Genomic DNA, 22,417 nt, shown 5'->3' on the forward strand with positions numbered 1-22,417 from the left:
GATATACAAAATTGGAATTTGCAAATAAAAAAAGTATTAGAATTTGAAGTGTTTCAAAAAAAATTTTCTAAAACATCGTCATTGATATTAATATAAAAATATAATAATACTATTTATAATCAATATGAATAGGTATTATAACTCTTACTCTACACATTAATAATATTTAATTCTTTAAACACAGTTATTATTATAAAATAAAAATAAAAATGAATATTAATATTAAAATAAATATATTTTTTAAAGAGCTAATATATATTAACGTTCAAATTTTAATATATATATATATATATATATTTATTTTAAAAAATTATGTTTAGATGTATGTCCTGGTCGTTTTTAAAGAATGGGACAAAGTAGGCAACCATCGTCTAGTTTGGGTGGAAAGGCCTCGAAGGTCTAGTTGTCGCATTTGCATAACTTGAGTCACTTAGATGGCATACAACCCAAGAACATCATCTATGGAAGTCACTCGCAAAGTCATTGCTAAAAGAAAGCCATTCTCAATCACAAAAGTTGCTCACTAAATGGAAGGGGAAAAAAACACTAACTTCCACCCATGCTAACTAGTAAGGAATCATTTTCAAACTTTGAAGCATGCAACTTTGAGTAGGATCTAACAGTGAAGTGGTGGAGAAAGCTACAAAGGGTGAGGAACTTACAAGTAAGAATCCTCTAATTTTCTTTTAGGAGTTTAATTTTTGCAATTAACAAAAGTACATTACATGATCTTCATCTTTCCATACACAACGAAGGTAAAGACATAAATAATGAGTCTAACATAAAAGTAAAAACATACATTACCTAAACTTTAGGTAATCATCTTAAGAATAACTAACCATGGTCGTTGTGCTGCCACCACCCGTCGAGGGAATGTTGCTTGTTATAACTTCGTTCGAATGATAATCATATTGCATAATGAAGAGTTAGATGGAAAAGGAATGAAAGAAATCAAATCAATATAATGAGTTAGGAATGATAGTAAAACCAATTATGCGAATTGTATCCCTCTATATGGCTACTAAACTCTGTCGAACTTGCTGAACAAACAACTGATGATTGAAATATGCCAAGTCTCTTCTGAGCATTTCCTCATATGAGCATCAGAATTCAAGGTGGCATAATAATCAAGTAACCAAGGATCTCATTTTGCAATTGAAACTTCTTCACTTCTTTAGCCTGAAGAAGTTTCAGGTATCTATTGTTGCTTTTGTGTAGCTCTTCTGCACTGAATAGCTGTGGTTTCAGGTATCAACTGAATCAATAACCAAAATCACTATCTACTCAGGCTCTTTCCAGGGAAATTAGTATTTTAACTGAGAGCCTGTCAATTAGCACCTTATTTGACTGTACATCACTTCAAGAAAACATGAGCTGACCAAAACTGAGGAGCAACAAAAAAAAATCAAGGCAATTATTTCCAACACTGAATCATTGGAACAGAATTGCAACAGCATTTCAGACGGATGATGATAATATGCATCACTGATTTTTATCAACTCAGCCTCGATCACAGTTAGCATGGCACTGAAGAAACTGAAACATGAGAAGTTTCGGAAGCAGCCTGCACTGAAACTAGTAAGATCCAGATAGAAATCATATTACAAGCAACTGCTGGCTACAACGAGTGCAGATGAAGCACAATCATCCATAAGCTACAGTTTGCAAAGAAAAATTCCAAGGGTTCTAGAGAGAGTTAACAAGTCTCAGTCATCAACAAAACAACTGCATTGTTTCACATGCTAGGGAAGAGGATCAGAGATTTAACTAGTAAACCACCAGGAGCATTAATAGCGAACATCATAGGATGATGGGCGTCCACCCCTACCAGGACGTTCATAAGGCCCAGGCCTTTCCCTGAAACTTCCACCGCCATTGTAACGAGCAGGTCCACCGGTTCCATATCTATCACTTCCACCACCGCGTGATCCATCCTTATCATAGCCACCACCACCTCTTGGCCCCACATCTCTTTCATAACCGCCAATGCGAGGGCCATCCCTCTCATAGCTTCTCTCCCTGTTGTATCCATTGTGCAGGTAATTGTCTGGTCCCCCTCTATATCTATCGCCTGAAAAGTGATCCCCAGGAGGCCCATATCGATCGCGACCACCACCATAACGGCTGTCCCTGCTGTCTATGCGGTCTCGGTCACCATAATGGCCACCATCATAGCGATCATCAATGTAACGATCATTGTAGCGATCTTGTCCCCCTCGTCCACCACCTCCCCCAAATTTGGAGCGAGAGGAAAATCGACCATCACTGCCTCCTCCAGCAGAAGGGCACTCACGCGCCCAGTGTCCATGACGACCACACTTGAAGCATTCATCTGACTGCCCTGCAAGTGGTGGCCCATCAACACCACGATAGCCTCCTCCTCTAGCACTGGACTTGTATCCACCACCATCATAGCGAGTGTTATCAGTACTCATCTTAGGTTCAGCCTTGTTCACTGAAATGACTCGTCCATCCAGCTCACGTTCATGCATCTGGCTAATAGCAATCTCTGTTGCACGTGCATCAGAAAATGTCACAAATCCAAAACCACGAGAGCGGCCAGTATCTCTCTCCAACATGACCTACAAATGAGAAGACTACTAAGCAATGCATAAACATGTTTAGTCCAACTAGTTACCCTGCATATGGTAAGACATAGCAATGTAATATGTTTGCTTAAGTTCGACAAACATCAACAAAAACCTCAACATGTTAAATATTAGTGTATATAATACTAAGCAAATGATTGCACAAACTAGCAATGCACAGAGACACTTAAATGAACATAATAAAATGTGATAATCGTATAACTAAAAAATTTCTTATATCTAATTCTAATGCAAAAAAAATTAATGCAATTGCAGAGCCACCAAAAGAACCATATAAGCAGGACAATGATAATGGACCGTCCAGGAGTTTTCATTGGGCTATTGCTAATGTTGCCTGAAATGATAGTTCTATAACTTTATTAGTGATAGTAACTGTATTAATACCTAACCCGTGGTATGGATAAGAGTATTAATGTAGTTAACAGTGATGGTGCAGGTAATGATAATGTAGGTTATGGTTTGACTTCTGGGTAGAATCATAAAGGAAAAATGCTAGTAGGTTTATAAAGAAACATTTCCATCTTTCTCCTAAAAATATATCATGCATGCAAAGCATCTACACAAATATATCATGTATTACCAACGAGAACTGCATAAGTTGATGATGATGAAGCTTATACCACTTGCAGATATGGTATGCATGACAGAAAAAAAGTTGATTGAAACAAAGATTATCCTTGTTTAAATTTGATGTATTTAGAAACACAGCTTACCTGATAATAATGTGATACTAATGAAAATCAACCGCCACATATGTCACGAACACAATCTGAGACATTCAAGCATTTCACTGTTTTTTTCTTTGGGGTGTCTGTGTGTGTGTGTGAAAAGAACCTGCAGCCTATTGCCCATGCAAGTAGTTTTATACATCTGGTTATACAACCTTGTATTGCTGAATCTTCATCTCACAACCAGTGAAATTTTGCCTTTTCAGGACAGTACAACCCAATGAAAGCATATTCAACCAAGAACATCAAAAAGAATTTTTAGATTACTTTGGTGAATCTGATGTGCAAACAATGAGTTTATTCTTTCATCCTTACACTGTTTCAATCTTAAGTAGGCATTTCCTAACAACAACATATGCAACTCTTTGAACACCTTCACATCAGTCAGATCTTCCTACATGGTCAAATAAACAAAACACTGGGACAGCTACCAAAATAAAATTGGCATTCACAGAACACATGACAATTGAAGTCTTAAGCTCAAAGGCAATAGCAGAGTGACAGCAGTTGACAAGAATCAATCTAGCTAGTGCATGAAAAGTTGAGCAGTCCTGGAACCACATTTAGACCTCTGCCAAGACTAGGAAGAACTTTGAATTGGGATTATTCCAGTCACAATCAGTCCAAAAAGCAACTTCTGCATCCAAGGATCACCAAGACACCATGGTAATCAAGGAAACAGCAAGCTACATGGTAATACTATGCTAGTGCTAATCACTCTGTTATTCTGTATCAATTATACATGCATCTGGTGAAAATCCTGAACTATATTAATCACATATTACACTTGGAAAGAGAATAACAACGGCTACAAGGCCAACGGTTTAAGGAAAACGTACAGAGAAATTTTATAAAGTCCAGTTGATTCAAAAGATAAAAGGGAATAGATATAAGGATAGCACTGAGCAATAATACTTCCTGCTTTGGTAATAATGATATAATAGTCCTGAGATTCACAAAGCAAAATCTACAACAAAAATGACAACAGATTCTTTTTCTGGCAAATTGTATGATTCAACAACTGTCAATTGTAACCTTCCACTGATTTTGTTGTTGTTTTTGGTCACTTGGTCCTTTTAAAGCCAAATTACAGGCAATGATCCAATTCATTAAGAAAGTGATCGATCAATATCTAAAAGCACTTCCCATTTACTCTTATCCAGCTTCAATGGCATTTCCATCATTTTCCTATTGAATGGTTTGGAGCTGTCACCAAGTAGAATCTTACTTGCAAATTGCCCTCCCTTTTAATTTCCATCCTCACTTGCTGATATTTAATCTAGATGAGAACATCAAACTAAAATTAGATAGAGGCTCAAGTTAACGCACATCTAGAGGAAAGCCTTTTGGAGAAGCTCCTGCTAACTGAAGGGTCACAAATATTCAAAAATCTGACTGAACACAGAGCTCAATGAGCCAGAAGCCTGGGATTGTGAATTGGATTAATGGATCAGTCAAGACCTTTAGAGCATCCCTTAGAGAAGCCAAATCATTCAGCCAATTCAGACATTGCAAAATCAACAATAAAACACACTTCAGTGGACTTCACAGCAGAAGGAATGAAGAGCAGAAAAATGAACTTTACCCTAAGCTAACAAGGTAACAAGTCAAATCAAGGATTAAACACTTGAGTCAAGTCAACATTCTCTTATGGTGCATGCCATCGGAGGATAATAACTCAATGATCAATATGGTATCCTTCTCTTTTGATCTCAAAGTGTTTGCTTAGGTGAACATGAAACTAAAAATCAAGCCTTTGGAAGCCTTTTGTTGTCAGCCAGGCAATCAACTGGATAGAAATTTAAAAGCGCTATGATCTGCAACAGTGTACTGAATATTATTCAAGCATCTCAAACTTGATTCGTCCCTGAAAACTGGTTCATAATATTGAGACCCATAATCAGTAGTCAAAAAATAGAGCCCAAGATGTATCCTTGAGGTGACTGAAGAGTCGAATGTGCTAGTTAAGTTTTCACAGGCCAACTGTGACAGCGCCACATCAGCCAAAATTAGCAAAAGCAAGCTCCCACTGAGATTTACACCAGGAGGTCATATACATATAGTCAAACCATTCACCCAGACAAAAACAAACAAACTTATCCTCATGCAAGCAAGCACAAGAAAGTAAGATAATTGGCTATCTTGCAAACGCAGCTAAGAAGATCAAGGCAGAACAGAATTCATGTCGAGCCCAGCAGCCAAGTCATCTCATCATATCAGATAGATTATGATGAAAGATACATAGAAAACATAAGAGTCAATGCACAGCCACAAAAAAAAAACTAAAGTAACTAAACGTAGAGCATCAGTGTGTCACTAAAAAATAGTTGCTGACAAAGTACAAGATAAGCAGTCTGTTGCTTGTGTAAAACTGATGCAACCATAGATGATGAATCTTGCTTTTCTAAACTTGCAGATACAGTTGAGAATGAACACGACCATCCTTTCATTTCATTTGCTAATTGCTCTTATCGACTTTACTTGTTAAATGCAACTGGAAATTTCTAATATGATTATAAACCTGGCCAAAACATGATCCCAAAGGAAGAATAAAAAAGACTCCATAGATGCCTAATCATTTATGCTTTTTCGAGGTAAAACCAGACGAAAATGAAACAAAAAACGAGGAGACGAATTCATACCTGGGCCTCGATGACCTTCCCGAACCGGCTGAACTCCGCCTCCAGCCGCCGCTCCGTGGTATCCCTCGACAAGCCCCCAACAAAGATCCGGTTGTCTTCCTTCGCCGACATCACAGCTGCAGATCCCGCTTCTAGAGAATCTACGAAGAAATAGCAAATCCCAGACGATGGGCGGTAGTAATCCTTTGGCGGATTGCCCCTCTCGACCAGAAATTCAAGAAGCGAGCGCAAAGGGCTGACACCCTGCCAGGATCCGGATCGACGAGAATGCAAACCCTAGGCGGATCGAGATGAACCACACGGCTTGCCTTTTAAAGGACTTGCTTATCGAGGAAATTGTGGTAGGATGCCTCGCGGTGCACGTCGACAATTAAGATGGTCCATCAAGCCCTCTCCCTCTAAGTATAAAGTTGATTATAAATGTTATTATATTAGAAATAAAAAATAAAAAAATCTCTTTTTATTAGAACCATAAAAAAGAATAATTTTTTATTAATTAATTATGTTTTTATACTCATCCTTACAATATAGTGGTGTATAAATGTTGAGCAATAACTAATTGTTTTTTTTTATTTTTAAATTTAGTGAAGATTGTTGGGTGGTTTTTTATTTAAAAACTCAAAATTAAAATGGACTTTAGCAATTAATTTTTATTTAATATTATGTATCAATCTAAGAAACATTATTGCAAATGACTTTTAACATACATTAAAATTGAATCATTTAGTAAATTTATCAAAATCGAAGATAATAAAAATTCAAAAGGATGTAGACAAGAAGGTGACAAGGAATCCAAAGGTTATTCTTTGTCTATACAAAGTTGTTATTAACTTAGTCAAGACTTGAATCATTTCAAACCGAATTGCATACCGGCTCGAGTGAGTTCAACTAAGACCCAAACCAATGCATTCGAATCCTAGACTATCTCAAACTGAACCACCTCTAACTCAAACAAGCTCAATTAACCTTCCATTAACATTGCCTCATAGGAACATGTAGATCTTCAACAAGTCTTTATAGTCATATACATTCTTGAGTAGTGAGTATAGTAGCTTTGTATTCTATCTCAGTAGTTAATTAACGACGTAGAATTTTATTTCTTGCCACACTAAGAGACACTTGTATCACCATATAAAAAAAACATAATTTGATGTCGATCTTCTATCATTCAAATCTCCACCAAGATCGGCATATGTGAAGCCAACTAAGGGATTACTGACCTTCTTTATGTGAATTCACTTAGTTCAAAATTTTCTTTGCTACTTCTAAGTGAGGCTTTCTTGAAGATTGCATAAATTTGCTACTTCTAAGTGAGGTGTAGGAACAAGACTCCAAGTATAATTAATCTTAAGAGCATTCTTCCATGGAAGTTCACGTTCCTTATTTCCTTTTCTTATTCAAATGCATAAGGTTCTTCAGTCTTGAGAAAAAAAATAAGAATACGTGCTAATGAAATTTTCATCTCTATAACAAGCTAGTTTGCCAATGATTATGACCTTTGTGAGTTGGGTTAGATCGATGAATACGTATCTTCATAATAATATGATATTGTCTACTTTGGATCTAAGCGCTCATTGTTTTATTTTTGAACTTTCTTCATACCATGGCTTTGATATAGTTGTTAAATCGATGAAATTCATATATCTTTATAATGATATGATATTGTTCGAGCCTAAGTCCTCATGGTTTTTATTTTTGTACTTTCTTCAAAAGATCTTATACCAATGAAGATATCTTTTCATTTTATAAATTCATGATATTTTTTATGTATTTTTAATTAGAACTTTGATTATAATCCCAATAAGTTGAGCACATGATGTGAATCATTATTTCGGTAAATTATTCTATTGAGCTCTCCTTCGATCATCTCTTCATATTCTACACACCAATTGAAAAGTTTTGATTTTTTTACTTCTACCCTTTATGCCAAAAACCTTTAAATGCTTCTACCATAATCATAAGGTCAATAAGAAGTCAACATATATGAATACTCTATTAATCACATAAAGAATGAAGCTTTTGTTTTGGCATGTAACCAGCTTTTGGTCCATTAAATCACTATGAATGAGTTCAATAAACTCATCATCCGTAGTCGTTTTATTTTGAAATTAGTTCGACCATCTCTTTAAATTCTACAAACCATGAAAATTGACTTATTGAATGAAAGTCAATGTGCCTTTCCAAATTGACATCCTTCACATACTTCTCCTTCACAAAAATTAGTGAAGCTATACAATCCTTTTACTAGATTTAATTCACCATAGCTTTTAAAATTTTCACGATAAGATGTCCCAATCTAGCATTATATTTTCGATGTTACTTATCTTCTTGACAAATGAACTAAGCAAATAAAACAAATAAATCATTAACTCTCTCACCAGTCTAAATGACATCTACCTTGAGCTCCTTGACGTTGAGTGTAATGGAATCTTCTTGCTTTTAGTCGATGACAATAATGTACAATTATTCTTCACATGATCAATTTTATAATCCTTGTCCACTGTAGTAAATTTGTCCTACAGTAACCAACTGAATCATACCTCAAGGCATGATTCAGCAACACTGCCTTTGTTTAACTTAGTTTGGTAAGTAGGATTTCTTAATATGCCCTATTTTGCAGCATTTGTGGCGTTTGAAAATCTTCTTCTACGTGTTGTTAGAAGAGCAGAAGAGGGCTTCGAATCCTTCTCGCAATCTTTCCCCTTAAAATCGTCCATCTTCTATGATAGAAATATCAGTCATTTGCTTAGATTTCCAACATCGATATAGTTACACTTCAAGCAATCAGCTTCTTGATTTCCAACAAAAAATAACTTCAAATAAATAATATAGTTCCAAGGATCACTTCAATTTCAAACAATTAATAATGTCACTATACGATTTAAACACTTGATCAAATCGATAAGATGGAAAAAAAATTTATAAAGATTTTATTTATTAAATTATCAATTAGTTGTGGCAAGTGCGAGATCTAATTACTCAAAGCCCCTTGAAAACACATGCAATTGTAAGGCACCACGTGTTTCACAACTTATAATAATAAAATATGTGAAATATAATTCACCCATTTTTTCTATTTATAGTCATATAACACATGTTTTTCTCTATTTATATATTATTATTGGACAACTAATTAGTTTCAGGTATAGATTTCATATTTTTTTATAAATAATATCTAGCACCTCTAATAATAATTCATGGAGAAATTTTTGTTAATATTTTGAAATTATGCAAAAATTAAAAAGACGTCCCTTATATTCTTAATCGTTACAAGAGTTTTATATTTTAAAAATATCAAAAGTCTTTACTTATATTTTTCAATTAGGATTTTTAATTAGGGAGGAATCCCAAATTTTACAATTTATTTCACAATTATACATAATAATTTTAAAAAATATATATTTTATAATTATAATATATTAATATTTTTTAAAATCAAATTATTCAACTTTAAAAATTTAAAAATATTTTAAAAATATTGGAATAGTTTTAATATAATATTTAAAATTTTAAATATACAAAGTATCATTTTGATATTTTTATTTAAAAAGTTATTTTTAATAATAATAACATAAAGATTTTTTATCATGTTGAAATAAGAATATTTTATTGTTTTTTTTTAATATGATACTTAAATATTTAAGAACACAATATAACTCAATTAATCAACTAATCAAGACTCGAATCGCTTCAAACCGAATTTCATCCTGTTAACTCGAGTGAGTTCAACTGAGACCCAAATTCAAACCGAACCACCTCTAACTCGAACAAGCTCAATTAACCTTATCGTTAACTATAAAATCTCAAATTACAGTGCAGATAAGTTAATATAATTAACAAAATTATATTTGGTTTGACCTTATAAAAATTGCCTTTGACCAGAATAAGTCAACTCATTCTGTACGTGTTGAACCGGTGCTACAGTATCTTCCTTGCCAGCGACTGGCATGGACCGGCATCGTCCGATGCTTTGAATCGTAATTAAGGCAAGAAAAATAAATATTTACCACACCATAAATTAAGGCTTAATCAAATAAAAAATAATTTAGATTATGATTTTCTGGATCAAAAAAGCTTAAACGCCAGCTGGACGAACCGGTATAAACAAGTGTTATAACCGAGATTATGTCGGTTCAAATCAACTTGGATAATTATTAAAAGTCTATGTTTATACTCCGGGCTATGGTGTGCAGTTTTCAGGACTACGGTATAATGGTAATATCACTATAAAAATATATGAATTTTATGATGAACAGAGGATTCATCGTAATTTGTAATTTAATGTATTGCAAATTAAATTTCTTCAACTTAGCAAGATAACTTTAAAATGCTGGCTATGGAATGTTGTGTCGTTTTGTTTAAATATTTTTTGTAAAATTTCATTGTTAATAGTCTGTATTTTTGTATTGTATGCTTTCGCAATTAATTAGATATCACATTGCGAATTAATTTTTTTAGTAGGAAGACAATATTTAAACATTGGTTATGGAACAATACGTCATTTGTACTTCTCGATTTATCCTGATTATTAGTTTTTCATTTGGATCGGATCGATCATCTTCAAGATTAATCAATTTGAAAAGTTATATATCTAAATTATATGAAAAAGAATAGTTAAAGATGGAACAAGCTTCATGAGCAATGAGAATTTAAATATTATAACTGAGTGGTTACGACGTATAGTATAATTGTAGAAACCGATAAGAATTTGAATGATGACGAAACTAAAAATTTCACCTTTTTATAATAGAAAATTCAAATATCACTCGTACTATATTATATTTGAGGAGTTTAAAAAATTTATACGCTGTCATCCGGTAAATGAATATTTATTAGGTTGAATTAGTCATATTTAAAATTAATTAAATTGTAAAAGTTGGATAATATTTATAAAAAAAGTTTATATATATATATATATATATATATATATATATATAAATTGATGTATCTGATGTGAGATATTGAATAGGTTCGTTGTACATGCCATGAGATACATTCTGTTCAAAACATTTGACTAAACAATCGTTCATGAATCGAATCGGTTGTCGTGTACAATATTCATTGTCAAGTACATTCCTTTTCACATTTGTTGCGGAAAATATAAATAAATTAGAAGACTTTTTTTTTCTTATACATACGGATTTAATTAAACGCTCGATCAAATTGATAAAATGGAAGAAAAAAACTATAAAGATTTATTTATTTATTTATTAAATCATCAACTACTCGTGGCATGTGCAAGAACTAATCGGCATCATATTTTTCCTAAATAATTAGAATTTAAAATTTAAACAGCAACGTATACATGCAAGAATTTAATTAAATAATTAGTGATACGTCAAAAATCATTTCATTAAAAAAATTGCAAGAACTAGTCTTAAAATACATGTGAAACATACCTCAATATAATAATAAATCTGTGAAATATACATGGTGAATTAAAATTGTCCTTTTTTTCTATTTATAGTCATATAACACGTCTTCTCTTTATTCTTTATTATTATTATTATTATTTATTTTAGTTATTGCTTTAAGTTAAAGTCCATCTAGATTTGGTAATAAAAGATATATTTTTTTTAATTTTTCCCTTTAAAAATTATCACGACTAAACAAATTAAAATAATTCACTCGAAGAACACATTAATTCTAATTAATCTGGATACACCAATTAATAATACTATCACAGATAATTAATAATAATTAATAATTAATCGGGCGAGTAGATGAAATGGACCGGCGTAATGGTCCCTCCTGATGGGTTTCTTCCCACCTTCGAATAATAATAATGATACAAATGGAATTATTTGACTATTTTTATTTAAATAATAATAAATTAATAGAAATTCGCGGAGACGTCGAATTCGCCATGGCGAAGCGAGGTCAACAATTTCTTCGTCTTCGACTCGACGCCTATTTAAACCCGGCGTCGCCTTGCTCGCTCCACCGCCGGACCTTCCTCTCCCTCTCCTCTTTCTCGGTCTCTCTCGATGGTGGCTTCCGGTTCTCTCATGGCGGCCTGTCACTGCCAGGCTCCGTTCCTCAAGTCTTGGACCTCGGCTGCGAACCAGTGCGGGAAGAGACAGGTATGCGGCTCGCGGAAGTTCGAGTTTTGTCGACGGCGTCGTTTCTAGGGATTCCGATGTGCTGATTTTTTTTCCCTCCGATTTTTAGTTTTCTGTGAGAGCGAGCGGCGACGGGAAGACGGTGATGAGTAAGGAAATGGGCGGGTGGAGGATTAATTGCTCGGGGGAGAAGCCGGCGACCCCTCTTCTCGATACCATCAACTTTCCTATTCACATGAAGAACCTCTCCCCAAAGGTGAATTTTTTTCCCCTCTTCTCTGTTCATCGCTGAAATAGGTCGAAGGAAACTGCAGATCGGGACTGATGTTGTATTCGCTGTAGGATTTGGAGCAGTTGTCGGCTGAGCTTAGAGCAGAAATCGTGTACTCCATGTCGAAAACTGGAGGGCACATGAGCGGCAGCTTGGGGGCGGTAGAGCTGGCGGTGGCTCTTCATCATGTGTTCGATGCTCCCGAAGACAAGATCATTTGGGATATCGGCCATCAGGTCAGCGAATTCATAGTTTCAGCTTTTGTACGATCACGGCCATAGAAATTGTTTGTTTCAAGGTTGTGAAATCGAATGATTCCAGGCCTACCCTCACAAGATATTGACCGGAAGAAGGTCGAGGATGCACACCATCAGGCAGACCTCAGGGCTTGCTGGATTCCCAAAGAGGGACGAGAGCGTTTACGACGCCTTCGGCGTCGGCCACTGCTCCACAAGCATCTCAGCAGGACTCGGTAAACCTAACTCACTCATCTGATCTTGAAATCCGAACTGTTCTTTGTTTCTGAGCTGCTTTTTTTTGGTTCTATTTCAGGAATGGCTGTTGCAAGAGATTTGCTAGGGAAGAAGAACCATGTCATTTCGGTAATTGGGAATGGTGCTGTGACTGCTGGCCAGGCCTACGAAGCCATGAACAATGCTGGTTACTTGGATTCCAACCTCATCGTCGTGTTGAACGATACTAGACCAGTTTCACTTCCAACTGCAGCCCTCGATGCACCTGAAGCTCCTGTTGGAACACTCAGCAAAGCCCTCACCACTCTTCAATCCAGCCCGAAGCTGCGAATGCTCCGCGAAGCTGCTAAGGTAGTGTGTCTATCCTCGATCTAGATGAACTGTCTGTCAATTTTGGCCATATTTCTGATACAATCGAGTTGTTCGTTTAGTGTCTCACAAAGCAAATCGGTGGGCAAACGCATGAGATCGCTTCGAAGGTGGATGAATATGCTCGGGGAATGATCAGTGCCTCTGGCTCTACATTGTTCGAGGAGCTCGGTCTGTACTATATCGGACCAGTCGACGGCCACAATGTCGAAGATTTGATCACCATCTTCGAGAAGGTGAAGTCTGTTCCAGCTCCTGGTCCTGTCATCGTCCATATCGTGACAGAGAAAGGCAAGGAGCATCCCCCTGCTGAGGCTGTCGCCGGTAAGAACCACGGTGAGCCCGCCCCTTCATACACACACTGCTTCGCACAGTCGCTCATCAGAGAAGCCGAGGCCGATGACAAGATCGTGGCGGTGCACGCGGCCATGGCGACTGGCACCGGGCTTAATTACTTCCAAGAGAAGTTCCCGGAGAAATGCTTCGACGTGGGAATCGCCGAGCAGCACGCGGTCACCTTCGCAGCTGGCATGGCCGCCGAGGGCCTGAAGCCTTTCTGCGCCATACATTCCTCGTTCCTGCAACGGGGATACGATCAGGTGGTTCACGACGTGGACTTGCAGAAGCTTCCCGTCCGGTTCGCGCTGGATCGGGCTGGCCTCGCCGGCGGCGACGGACCTACTCACTGCGGAGCTTTCGACATTGCATACATGGCGTGCTTGCCCAACATGGTCGTGATGGCGCCTTCCGACGAAGCTGAGCTAGTGCATATGGTAGCGACGGCGGTGGCGATCGACGATCGACCGAGCTGTTTCAGGTTCCCGAGGGGCACCGGAGTCGGCGTACCCCTGCCACCAGGCTACAAAGGAACCCCTCTTAAAACTGTGTTCATCGAGGTCGGGAAGGGTAGGATTCTGATGGAAGGAACTGGAGTCGCCATCCTCGGATACGGCTCCATAGTACAGACATGCTTGAAGGCCGCGGACTCGCTCCGATCAGCCGGAATCTTCGCCACAGTGGCGGACGCCCGGTTCTGCAAACCTCTGGACGTGGATCTAGTAAGAAGGCTGGCGAAGGAGCATGAGATCCTGATCACCGTCGAGGAAGGCTCCATCGGAGGTTTCGGCTCGCACGTCATGCAGTTCTTGAGCGCGAAGGGCTTCCTGGATGGACGAATCAAGGTACGTCCTCCATTAATGATTCCTTTCGACAAATTCGACAGCTAACCGAACAACAAAAACACATGCAGATGAGGTCGATGGTGCTGCCTGATCGCTACATCGACCATGGATCGCCTCAGGACCAGTTCGAATCCGCCGGTCTCACTTCCAAACACATCGCAGGGACTGTGCTCAATCTTCTGGGCAGGCACAAGGAAGCACTTCGACTGCACTGAACTCGAAAATTCGAAACCATTTTTTCAAATGTTGTAAAAATATGATTCGTGTATATATGTATACACACACAGATACAGAGTTCAAAGTAGGAATCTGAAATTTCTTCTTCAGATTTGGAGACTTTATTCTCTCCTATCAATTCATGAGTTGGACCAAATGGGCAGAGCTCGAGTTGTCAAAGTCAGCGCGAGCACACCTTGCTGGAAGGCTTCGTGGTTGAGTTGACTGTTCCACTTTTGCTTGGAAGAGAAGAAGAAAAAGTCAGTCAATCATGGCGCACTGGCCTCTAGTTAAAAGCTAATTGGTCAAATACCGTGGTAAGATCCCTCTCTTCATAGTTGTTTCTTGGTGGAGTAGCTTCGATGGACCGGCATTGTGCCTCTAATTCTACTTTGTTGGATCTCTAGAATTTTCAAATCATTGATTAATGTGGAAAAAGACTGAGATAAGGAAAACTTTTAATGTAAGATAGTAAATTATTCATTTCAGCAAAAGATAAAATCTGTCATCCAAACGGTTCTACATTATCGATCTTACAATCATTTATAAAGAGGTAAGTTAGAAAGCTACATTTAACCACTATAGAGGAGGACATTAATCGATTCGAGATTCGACTTTTGTCCATTTCAATAAACCTATTTCATACTAACCAATTCAACCATATCTCGGGGACGATAGTAAATTGTTCATAAACAATATCCATGAACAATAATCAAACTTGTAATATCAAACTCAATAATCAATAAAATAAAATTAAAAATATAAATAATTTAAACAATCAAATAAATTTGAAATAAAAACTTGATAAAAACATCTAAATGAACCAAACTTATATAAATGGAACTAAACCAAACTTGAATGACCATTTCAACAACTTGATTAATTTGAAGCTCGACTTGACTTTACTCAGATAGTTTATCAAATAAGCTTGAACAATACGAAATTTGACTCAACTTGAGTCATTTACAACTCTAATGAAAATCCAAATATATATAGAATGATTGTGGCAAATGGACCATTTAATGGATGCTTAATGATAATCATTCTATCACAATCTCTTTCACTCAAAAATCCTCAACAAGCTCATAACATTAAGCAGATTAGCCGAACTAACCATTGGAACGGCGGGCGCGGATCATTCATTTAGGTATCTCTCCCAACCTTCTGCTTCAAGTTTAGTTGCTTTTGCTAAAACAGTGTCCCTCAACTCATTTTGATATTTGATGACCCTAGAGAACTCATGAAATTCATGAAATGAGAATTGAGAACAGAGGGGAAAATAAATCACAAATGTACCAATCCGATCGAAATCAAAATAACAAACCTGTCTGACAAATTGGAATCACTGGTAGCAAGAATCCTGACTGCTAGCAATGCTGCATTTGCTGCATTTCCAATAGCAACAGTTGCAACTGGAATTCCTTTTGGCATCTTTACAGCAATTGTAGAAATGCAATCAGTAATTTAATTTTAAGCATATGATAATTAAATACTAAAAACAGGAAATAAATTCCAAGAAAAAAGTTCAAACTCCAGAGAATATATATACTTGGACAATGGATAACAAGGAATCGATTCCATCCAGTGATGATGTTTTTATCGGAACTCCGATGACTGGTAACGAGGTCAGTGAAGCAACCATCCCTGCAGCACACATTTGATGTTTGAAATTAATTTCACTATATTCTCAAAATAAATAGCATAAAGTTATCTAATTCCTAGTAAATTCACAACCAACCTGGTAGATGTGCTGCACCACCAGCGCCGGCTATTAGGATCTGGATTCCTCTTTCTTTTGCGGATGATGCATAAGTAAACATCCTATCAGGCGTGCGATGAGCTGAAACAATTGTTACCTGAAGTAAAATTGTTACATTGAAAATCATTTGAAATGCAATTTTCCATGAAAACTATGCCGATAATGCCATTAGAACTTACCTCGTATGGCACTCCAAAACTTTTCAAGACCACTGCAGCATCCTTCATCGTAGGAAGATCAGAATCAGACCCCATGATTATCCCAACACGTGGAGTAACTGTACCCAACAAGCATATCTAATAATATCAGAAGTTGTTGAGAATTTTGATGATTAAACATTTTGGAACAGAAAAATAATATCTGGTGTTGTATTTCTTATCTCCATCGAGACTACTTGACATATGCAACTACAAGTTCTTATTCTAACAATTGAGCAATCTTGCATCAAAAACAAAATTGTGCTATTGATAAAGTAGTTCAGTTCCTCATAGCAAAATTAGACAATTTCTGCAAAATGATCTATAACTTACAAAAACTACTATTGTATCAAGATTTGAAAACATGAAAATGGATATAGAACAAGTTTATCATATATGGATGCTATCGAGGTATTAGTAAAGAACAAGCAAAACAGAAAAAAAACAAATAAAAAAAAAGAATGAAAATAGCATGTGTAAATGATCAAAACCAGAGCAAAATTACAATTTTTTTAGTTGGAAGAGAAAGATGTGAAAACTTATGTATGTTTTGTTAGTTAACCATCAAACAACATTTAAAAATTTAGAATAAAAAAATACAAAGAAACAAAAAACATTATCAAGAGAAGAAACTTCTCATCAAATTAAACGAAAGAAACCTACTGACCAAAATCATGACTTCGTGATGTTTCTCTTTCAAGAAGGGAATCAAGTCGTGCTTTGACACTGCTCTTGGAAGGGCCCACAATTGTGATATGACCCATCTTTCGTTGCTTTCGGATTTCTGACAATAGAATTTATACATGAAACAGTGACTAGAAATAGAAGGTTGCATTCAACACAAGACAATCATACCTGGTTTGTCGTACCAGTGGACACTAACGCCAGGTAAGTTTAGTGCCTTTGCAATCAGCTGGTGCGCTAAGTGAAACCCTGAATTTCCCTAGCAATGTATAGTTTCCATCAATTTTTTATGTTTTTAAAAAATAATTAGCTAAAAGGAAGTGAAACAAGTGTGAGAAAAGAATTAATTCATGCAAATCATAAATTGGTCAGAAAGAGTAACACAATCGCATACAAACATTTCTCCAAGATAATTACCTCATCTTCACCTAGAATGTTGTACATTATTGCCGCTGGGGTTTTCATTGATGGATCACCTAGAGGAAGACCAAGAATAGCCCGCAGATGTTGTTCATACTGTGAAGTATAGCATGACTCAATTGTGTGATGTCCACTATTATGGGGTCTAGGCGCAACTTCATTCAGTAAAACCTGTTCAAAGAAAAAAGGCTCGAATAACATGACCAGAAATCAACCAAATGATGAATAATAGACTAGTTAACTAGAATTATAATCCAATATTCAGATGGACAAGTTTTATTTAGCACTAGATCATGATGTAAAAGCATCCAAACTGTTATCTAAGCAAAAAAGCTATTGGCAAACTTAACCTGTTCGTCTTTTGTTAAAAATAGTTCTACCGCAAATACACCTGCCCCTTCTAGTGATCCAATAGCCTTTTGAGCAATTTCAACTGCAAGTTTCTTTATCTTGTCAGGCACATCAGCAGGAGCTTCAACAATGTGACAGATGTTGTCCCTTCAAATAGTAAAGATAGAGTAGATCTTAGAGCAGAAGAAAGTTCAAGCCTTAAAAAGACTAAGATCCTCAATGCAGCTGAAGTAAATAAGAACTGTAATTCCTTATTCTTACCTGTGAATAGTCTCAACTACAGGAAAACATCGGATTGAGTGGTCTCTAGCCCGGGCTACAATGACAGCAAGTTCCTGGATCAAATAAGTATTCAGACATAGTTACAAATCAAGCTAACAACAACAACTAATTTTAACCTAAGAAATTTTCAAACTCAAAACTCCTGAAAAAAGAAATACTGGCAAAATTTTAAAAGGAAAATAGGTTACAATATAAGATAAGATCACAAATGTCAGGCAAACATCTACAAAGACATGAACAACCACAAGAGACATCAAAATATGTTGATTTTCTCTAGAAACAAATGATATTAGAAGCAAATCCAAAAGTGCTAATATAAGTCGGCAAGGTGGCCCCTAAGTCCCTACCGTCTTAAGCATTTGGATAAGCTGTTGCAATCCAATTGTGATGCGTAATCATAGTATAGTCATAAGTCCAAATCATAGCTTCCCCTACTATCATTTTTCTTTATTATGTTTTCTCATCATCCATCTTGCACCAGTTTGTGCAAACTCATGTGTCTGTCTTGCATTTTGTGCTATTGGTCAATCAGTTCGAAATCAGTCCAACTTAATTAAGACAGCATATTAGCTCTAAATCCACAAGCTCAGTCTTTCCTAACAGCCAAAGCTTATGGATAAGTGGTTCCTAGTTATCCAATCAAATCTTTAACCAGACAAAAGAGTATCAAAAGGTTCTTTCCTACCAGCTTAAGATTATGGAGAAGCAGTCTGTAATTTCCTAATAAATCCTTAACAAAAGAAGAGAATATAAACATACAAAGTAAAGCAATTCAATATAAATACAGAAGACACGTTTAATTAAATAAATAATAATGATAAATAACTTCAAAATGGTAAAGTTTAACCTTCACAAATGGGGTCCATCTTTCAACATATAAACCATGCTCAAATCCTCCCAATGCTGTGAGAAAGCATGAATTAATTGTTAGGCATTAAGATTTAAGAATAATTCAATCCATCAAATAGTTGCATAGAATTAAGAAATCTGTCTTGCCAGTTACAAGGGCAGGAACATCCTCTTTGCTGTAAGCAACAGCATTTCCACGCCCATCATAGGCCAACCTCTTGCTCTTAATCATTAAAGGATAACCAAATAACTCTCCAGCTTTCTCGACATCAGCAAGGTTATGTATCTGCATAGAATAATTTTATTGAATAAAAAATTCAGCTTCAAATTTATCCAGAAAATCAACAGAAGAGTAAGTCAACCTCCAAAAAATCAGGAAGTGGGATCCCATACTGAGAAAAATGAACCTTCTGAAGATATTTGTCCTGAGATAATGTAACAAAGAAGTTAACAGATGAAATATCTTGATAGCAAATCAATGTTGTTGAGAATGCTGAATGACCAGAAAGCGACAAAATTTCCTACAGCTGCATTAAGATTCTAGCAAAGATTTAGACTAAGAAGAGTAGATTTTCAACAGATTGGAAGTTTAGCACATGGAAGATTGACCAAAATAATTGAGATAATATGGGAAACTAGCCAGATAAAATAAACCAAAATATCAAATTAAACAGCAATAGAAGAACTTTAAAATAGTGCCAGTCACCCGAGAGAAAAAAAATTGCATATCTTGGTACGATGCCTCCTAAAGAGCATTATATCCCCCAAAATCCATGTTACTTCCAGATATTAACAGGCACAGCACTTTGATTATATAATTTCACCTACTAGAAAAATGCACTCTATCTCAAAACCGACTTTTGGAAAATTATACAAGTTAATTAAGATCAATACTAGGAAAAGTTCAGTAATTAAACAGTTTCAATAACTTTTTCCTTTTGACCATTGTGGTAAATGAAAACATCACATCTTAAATCTGATTTAAACAAGAGTTATATTGACTTGAGTTTTGATACTTCTTGAAGCAAAAGAATCATTTGAATAAGAGACCATAATAAAACATGATCAATGTGTTGTTCAGACACAGTATTTCTCTCTCCCTCTTACTTGGATAATATATATGAACCCTGACCCAATCAAAACTACTCTAATCTTTTCATAAACACCAGATCTAATTAGATGGGTAGGATGTTCGAAAAGTAGGAAGAGCTGGTTCCAACATATGCTTAAAATACTTTCAGGAAAGAAGACCAACATGCAGCAAAAGCATTTGCCTGAACCTCAATTCTTGCATTCTATGAAAATTGTAAGACCTTTGGAAATATGGCAACGAATAATTTTTTAGGACTTACTTGGATAATCCTTATTGTAGAGGCTTTAGGTTGACAATCTACTCCTTGCAATTCAAGTTTCTCAAGAGTAACAGCATCAACATGTTCAATCTCAACTGTCAGCACCCCACACCTAATTTCCAACCAAAAACAATTTTAAAATGTTTATCACTCAATTAAGAAAGAAATATTTTATTAGACACAAAACCTCAAATAGGAAAAATAATAGCAACCAACCTTTTTGCAAATTCACAAACAGTCTCACCATCATCAAATTTCCCCACTACGTGTTCATAAGCTATGCTACTCGCAGGACAAGATTCAAGAGGATCCAAAGTCACTACTTTAACTGCCATTTGGCTTGCTGCTTGGCATAGCATTCTACCTAGCTGGCCACCACCTAATACACCAACAACTGTATCTGATACCCCATGGACGGGCATCTCATCATTCCTGCAAAAACCAAAAAAAGCAATGCTTTATCAAACACTAAATCAGAGTTAATGAAACACGGAGAACCTTAGCAAGCAAGACAATTTATCTACGTTTATTGATTAATTGAAATAAACTAAAGAATACAAATTTTGTACTTACTTATCCAAAGAAGATTCACATATGTGATCAGGGCTAGACATGCTAAAATGAGTCGATTGAATTGATGGATGCCGTGAAGAAGATCCCTTCAATCCGGATTGGAAAGAGAACAGTAAGGTTGTTTTCCTCCCAGCACTGGAAGGAAAGGGGTATGTGTTGCAGAATGGACGGGCGACTGTAGGCACAAGATGAAGAATCATAATGCAGCAAAGGACACAAAATCAAATCCACCACTCAACCAATGATCCAAATGGTTCGGATAGACGAGCTAAGCCTGCTTGTTTCGTCCCAAAACCCTAAGGAAGCAAAAGGCATAGTGAATGTCACAATCCTGATCATATATAACAATATCTAAGCAAAGGCATATATTTTAAAAGGCGAAGTAGAAAAAGTTTCTGATCATGAATGTTTCAACCACGGTTTCTAGTGCCGAGCCGTGCCCGCCCGCCCGCCGACCGGCACGCGAGAGACGGCGGCACAGGGGCACGGCGTCACTGCGGCAAGAAGACATGACTGAACAACGAAAACAGAGGCGGGAAGATACAAGAGGGATGTGGCAGCCGCGACAATCAAGAGAGAAGGGACGAAAAATCGAGAGATAAGGGAGAAAAGGGAGGAGGAATACCGTAGATGGGATGCGAGCGGGAGGAGGAGTACCGGAGATGGTATGCGGGCGGCTGGAGGACGCTGGCAATCGGCGGCGATCTGGGCGGCGGCAATCGTCGGCGACGAGGCGGCGGGCGTGCGGTAGCAGCAACGAATTACTACTACCTTTTATAAATATGAGAAAAAATAGATTAAATCCAATAAATCAAATGAACCACCCACTTTAAAAAATCGATTTAATTATTTTAAAATTTTAATTATTTTTTTAAAAATAATTAATTTAATTCGATTTCAATTTTATAATTTTTATTCGATTAAATCGAATAAATTGAATAAATTAAATTAATCAAAATAAAAATAATTTCTAAATAACTAAATTTGTAAATTAATAAATAAATAATTTTATTTTAATTAATTTGATAAAAATTAAATTAATTGATATTTTATCAATTCAATATGTTTAATTTTTATTTAAAAATTTGATCGATTAATTAGTTTAAAAAAATTTGATTTGATTTAATTTTAATTAATTTGATTTAATTCAATTTTTAATATTTAATTTTAAATATAGCAAGAGTGAGAGAGAGAGGAATTACTATTTTTTAATTCAAAATTTTATCTCAGAATGTAAAAGGAAAGGCTTTATTTATTTATTTTCCGTTGCTTTTTCGAATATATTAATTGTAAATAAATTTAATAGTTGCCAACATGATTAAAGTAATCAATAAATATAAATTAAAAAGTAATTATTAAATAAAAACTAATTACAATAAATTTTTAATAATAATTATTA

General features: G+C 35.9%; 3 protein-coding genes across 5 annotated transcripts; 1 reads left to right on the top strand and 2 right to left on the bottom strand.

Moving 5' to 3' along the window:
* Positions 1-1,551: 1,551 nt before the first annotated feature.
* Positions 1,552-6,224, bottom strand: LOC141848650 (glycine-rich RNA-binding protein RZ1C-like). 2 transcript variants are annotated; one of them, XM_074736700.1, is made up of 2 exons: positions 5,980-6,224; positions 1,552-2,582 (listed from the first exon to the last, which is right to left on the bottom strand). In XM_074736700.1, exons 1-2 carry the CDS (start codon positions 6,088-6,090, stop codon positions 1,788-1,790), a joined length of 906 nt encoding a protein of 301 aa, XP_074592801.1. In that variant the 5' UTR covers positions 6,091-6,224; the 3' UTR covers positions 1,552-1,787. The 2 variants fall into 2 exon arrangements, with proteins under 2 accessions (XP_074592801.1, XP_074592802.1); XM_074736701.1 differs by lacking the exon at positions 5,980-6,224 and adding an exon at positions 3,323-5,961.
* A 5,705-nt stretch (positions 6,225-11,929) lies between these two features.
* LOC141848442 (putative 1-deoxy-D-xylulose-5-phosphate synthase 2, chloroplastic) lies at positions 11,930-14,661 on the top strand. Its single transcript, XM_074736473.1, has 7 exons — positions 11,930-12,062; positions 12,151-12,297; positions 12,384-12,548; positions 12,634-12,784; positions 12,865-13,136; positions 13,217-14,335; positions 14,404-14,661. Exons 1-7 carry the CDS (start codon positions 11,967-11,969, stop codon positions 14,548-14,550), a joined length of 2,097 nt encoding a protein of 698 aa, XP_074592574.1. The 5' UTR covers positions 11,930-11,966; the 3' UTR covers positions 14,551-14,661.
* Positions 14,662-15,447: 786 nt separating this feature from the next.
* Positions 15,448-21,728, bottom strand: LOC141848443 (phosphoribosylaminoimidazole carboxylase, chloroplastic). Of its 2 annotated transcripts, XM_074736474.1 has the most exons (17): positions 21,644-21,728; positions 21,019-21,314; positions 20,662-20,877; positions 20,446-20,557; positions 19,456-19,518; positions 19,241-19,379; positions 19,092-19,147; positions 18,224-18,297; positions 17,962-18,109; positions 17,609-17,782; positions 17,363-17,450; positions 17,175-17,291; positions 16,490-16,587; positions 16,290-16,407; positions 16,101-16,195; positions 15,876-15,982; positions 15,448-15,780 (listed from the first exon to the last, which is right to left on the bottom strand). In XM_074736474.1, the coding sequence occupies exons 2-17, from the start codon at positions 21,216-21,218 to the stop codon at positions 15,687-15,689; spliced, it is 1,899 nt and encodes a 632-aa protein (XP_074592575.1). In that variant the 5' UTR covers positions 21,219-21,314; positions 21,644-21,728; the 3' UTR covers positions 15,448-15,686. The 2 variants fall into 2 exon arrangements, 1 of the variants encoding a protein (XP_074592575.1); XR_012603523.1 differs by lacking the exon at positions 15,448-15,780 and having other exon boundaries at positions 15,944-15,982; positions 16,290-16,391.
* Between the last annotated feature and the right edge of the window lie 689 nt (positions 21,729-22,417).

Source organism: Curcuma longa, chromosome 17 (assembly GCF_044706935.1).
Source record: "Curcuma longa cultivar G26 ecotype Majalengka, Jawa Barat chromosome 17, ITB_CL_G26_1.1, whole genome shotgun sequence".
Classification (NCBI taxonomy): domain Eukaryota; kingdom Viridiplantae; phylum Streptophyta; class Magnoliopsida; order Zingiberales; family Zingiberaceae; genus Curcuma; species Curcuma longa.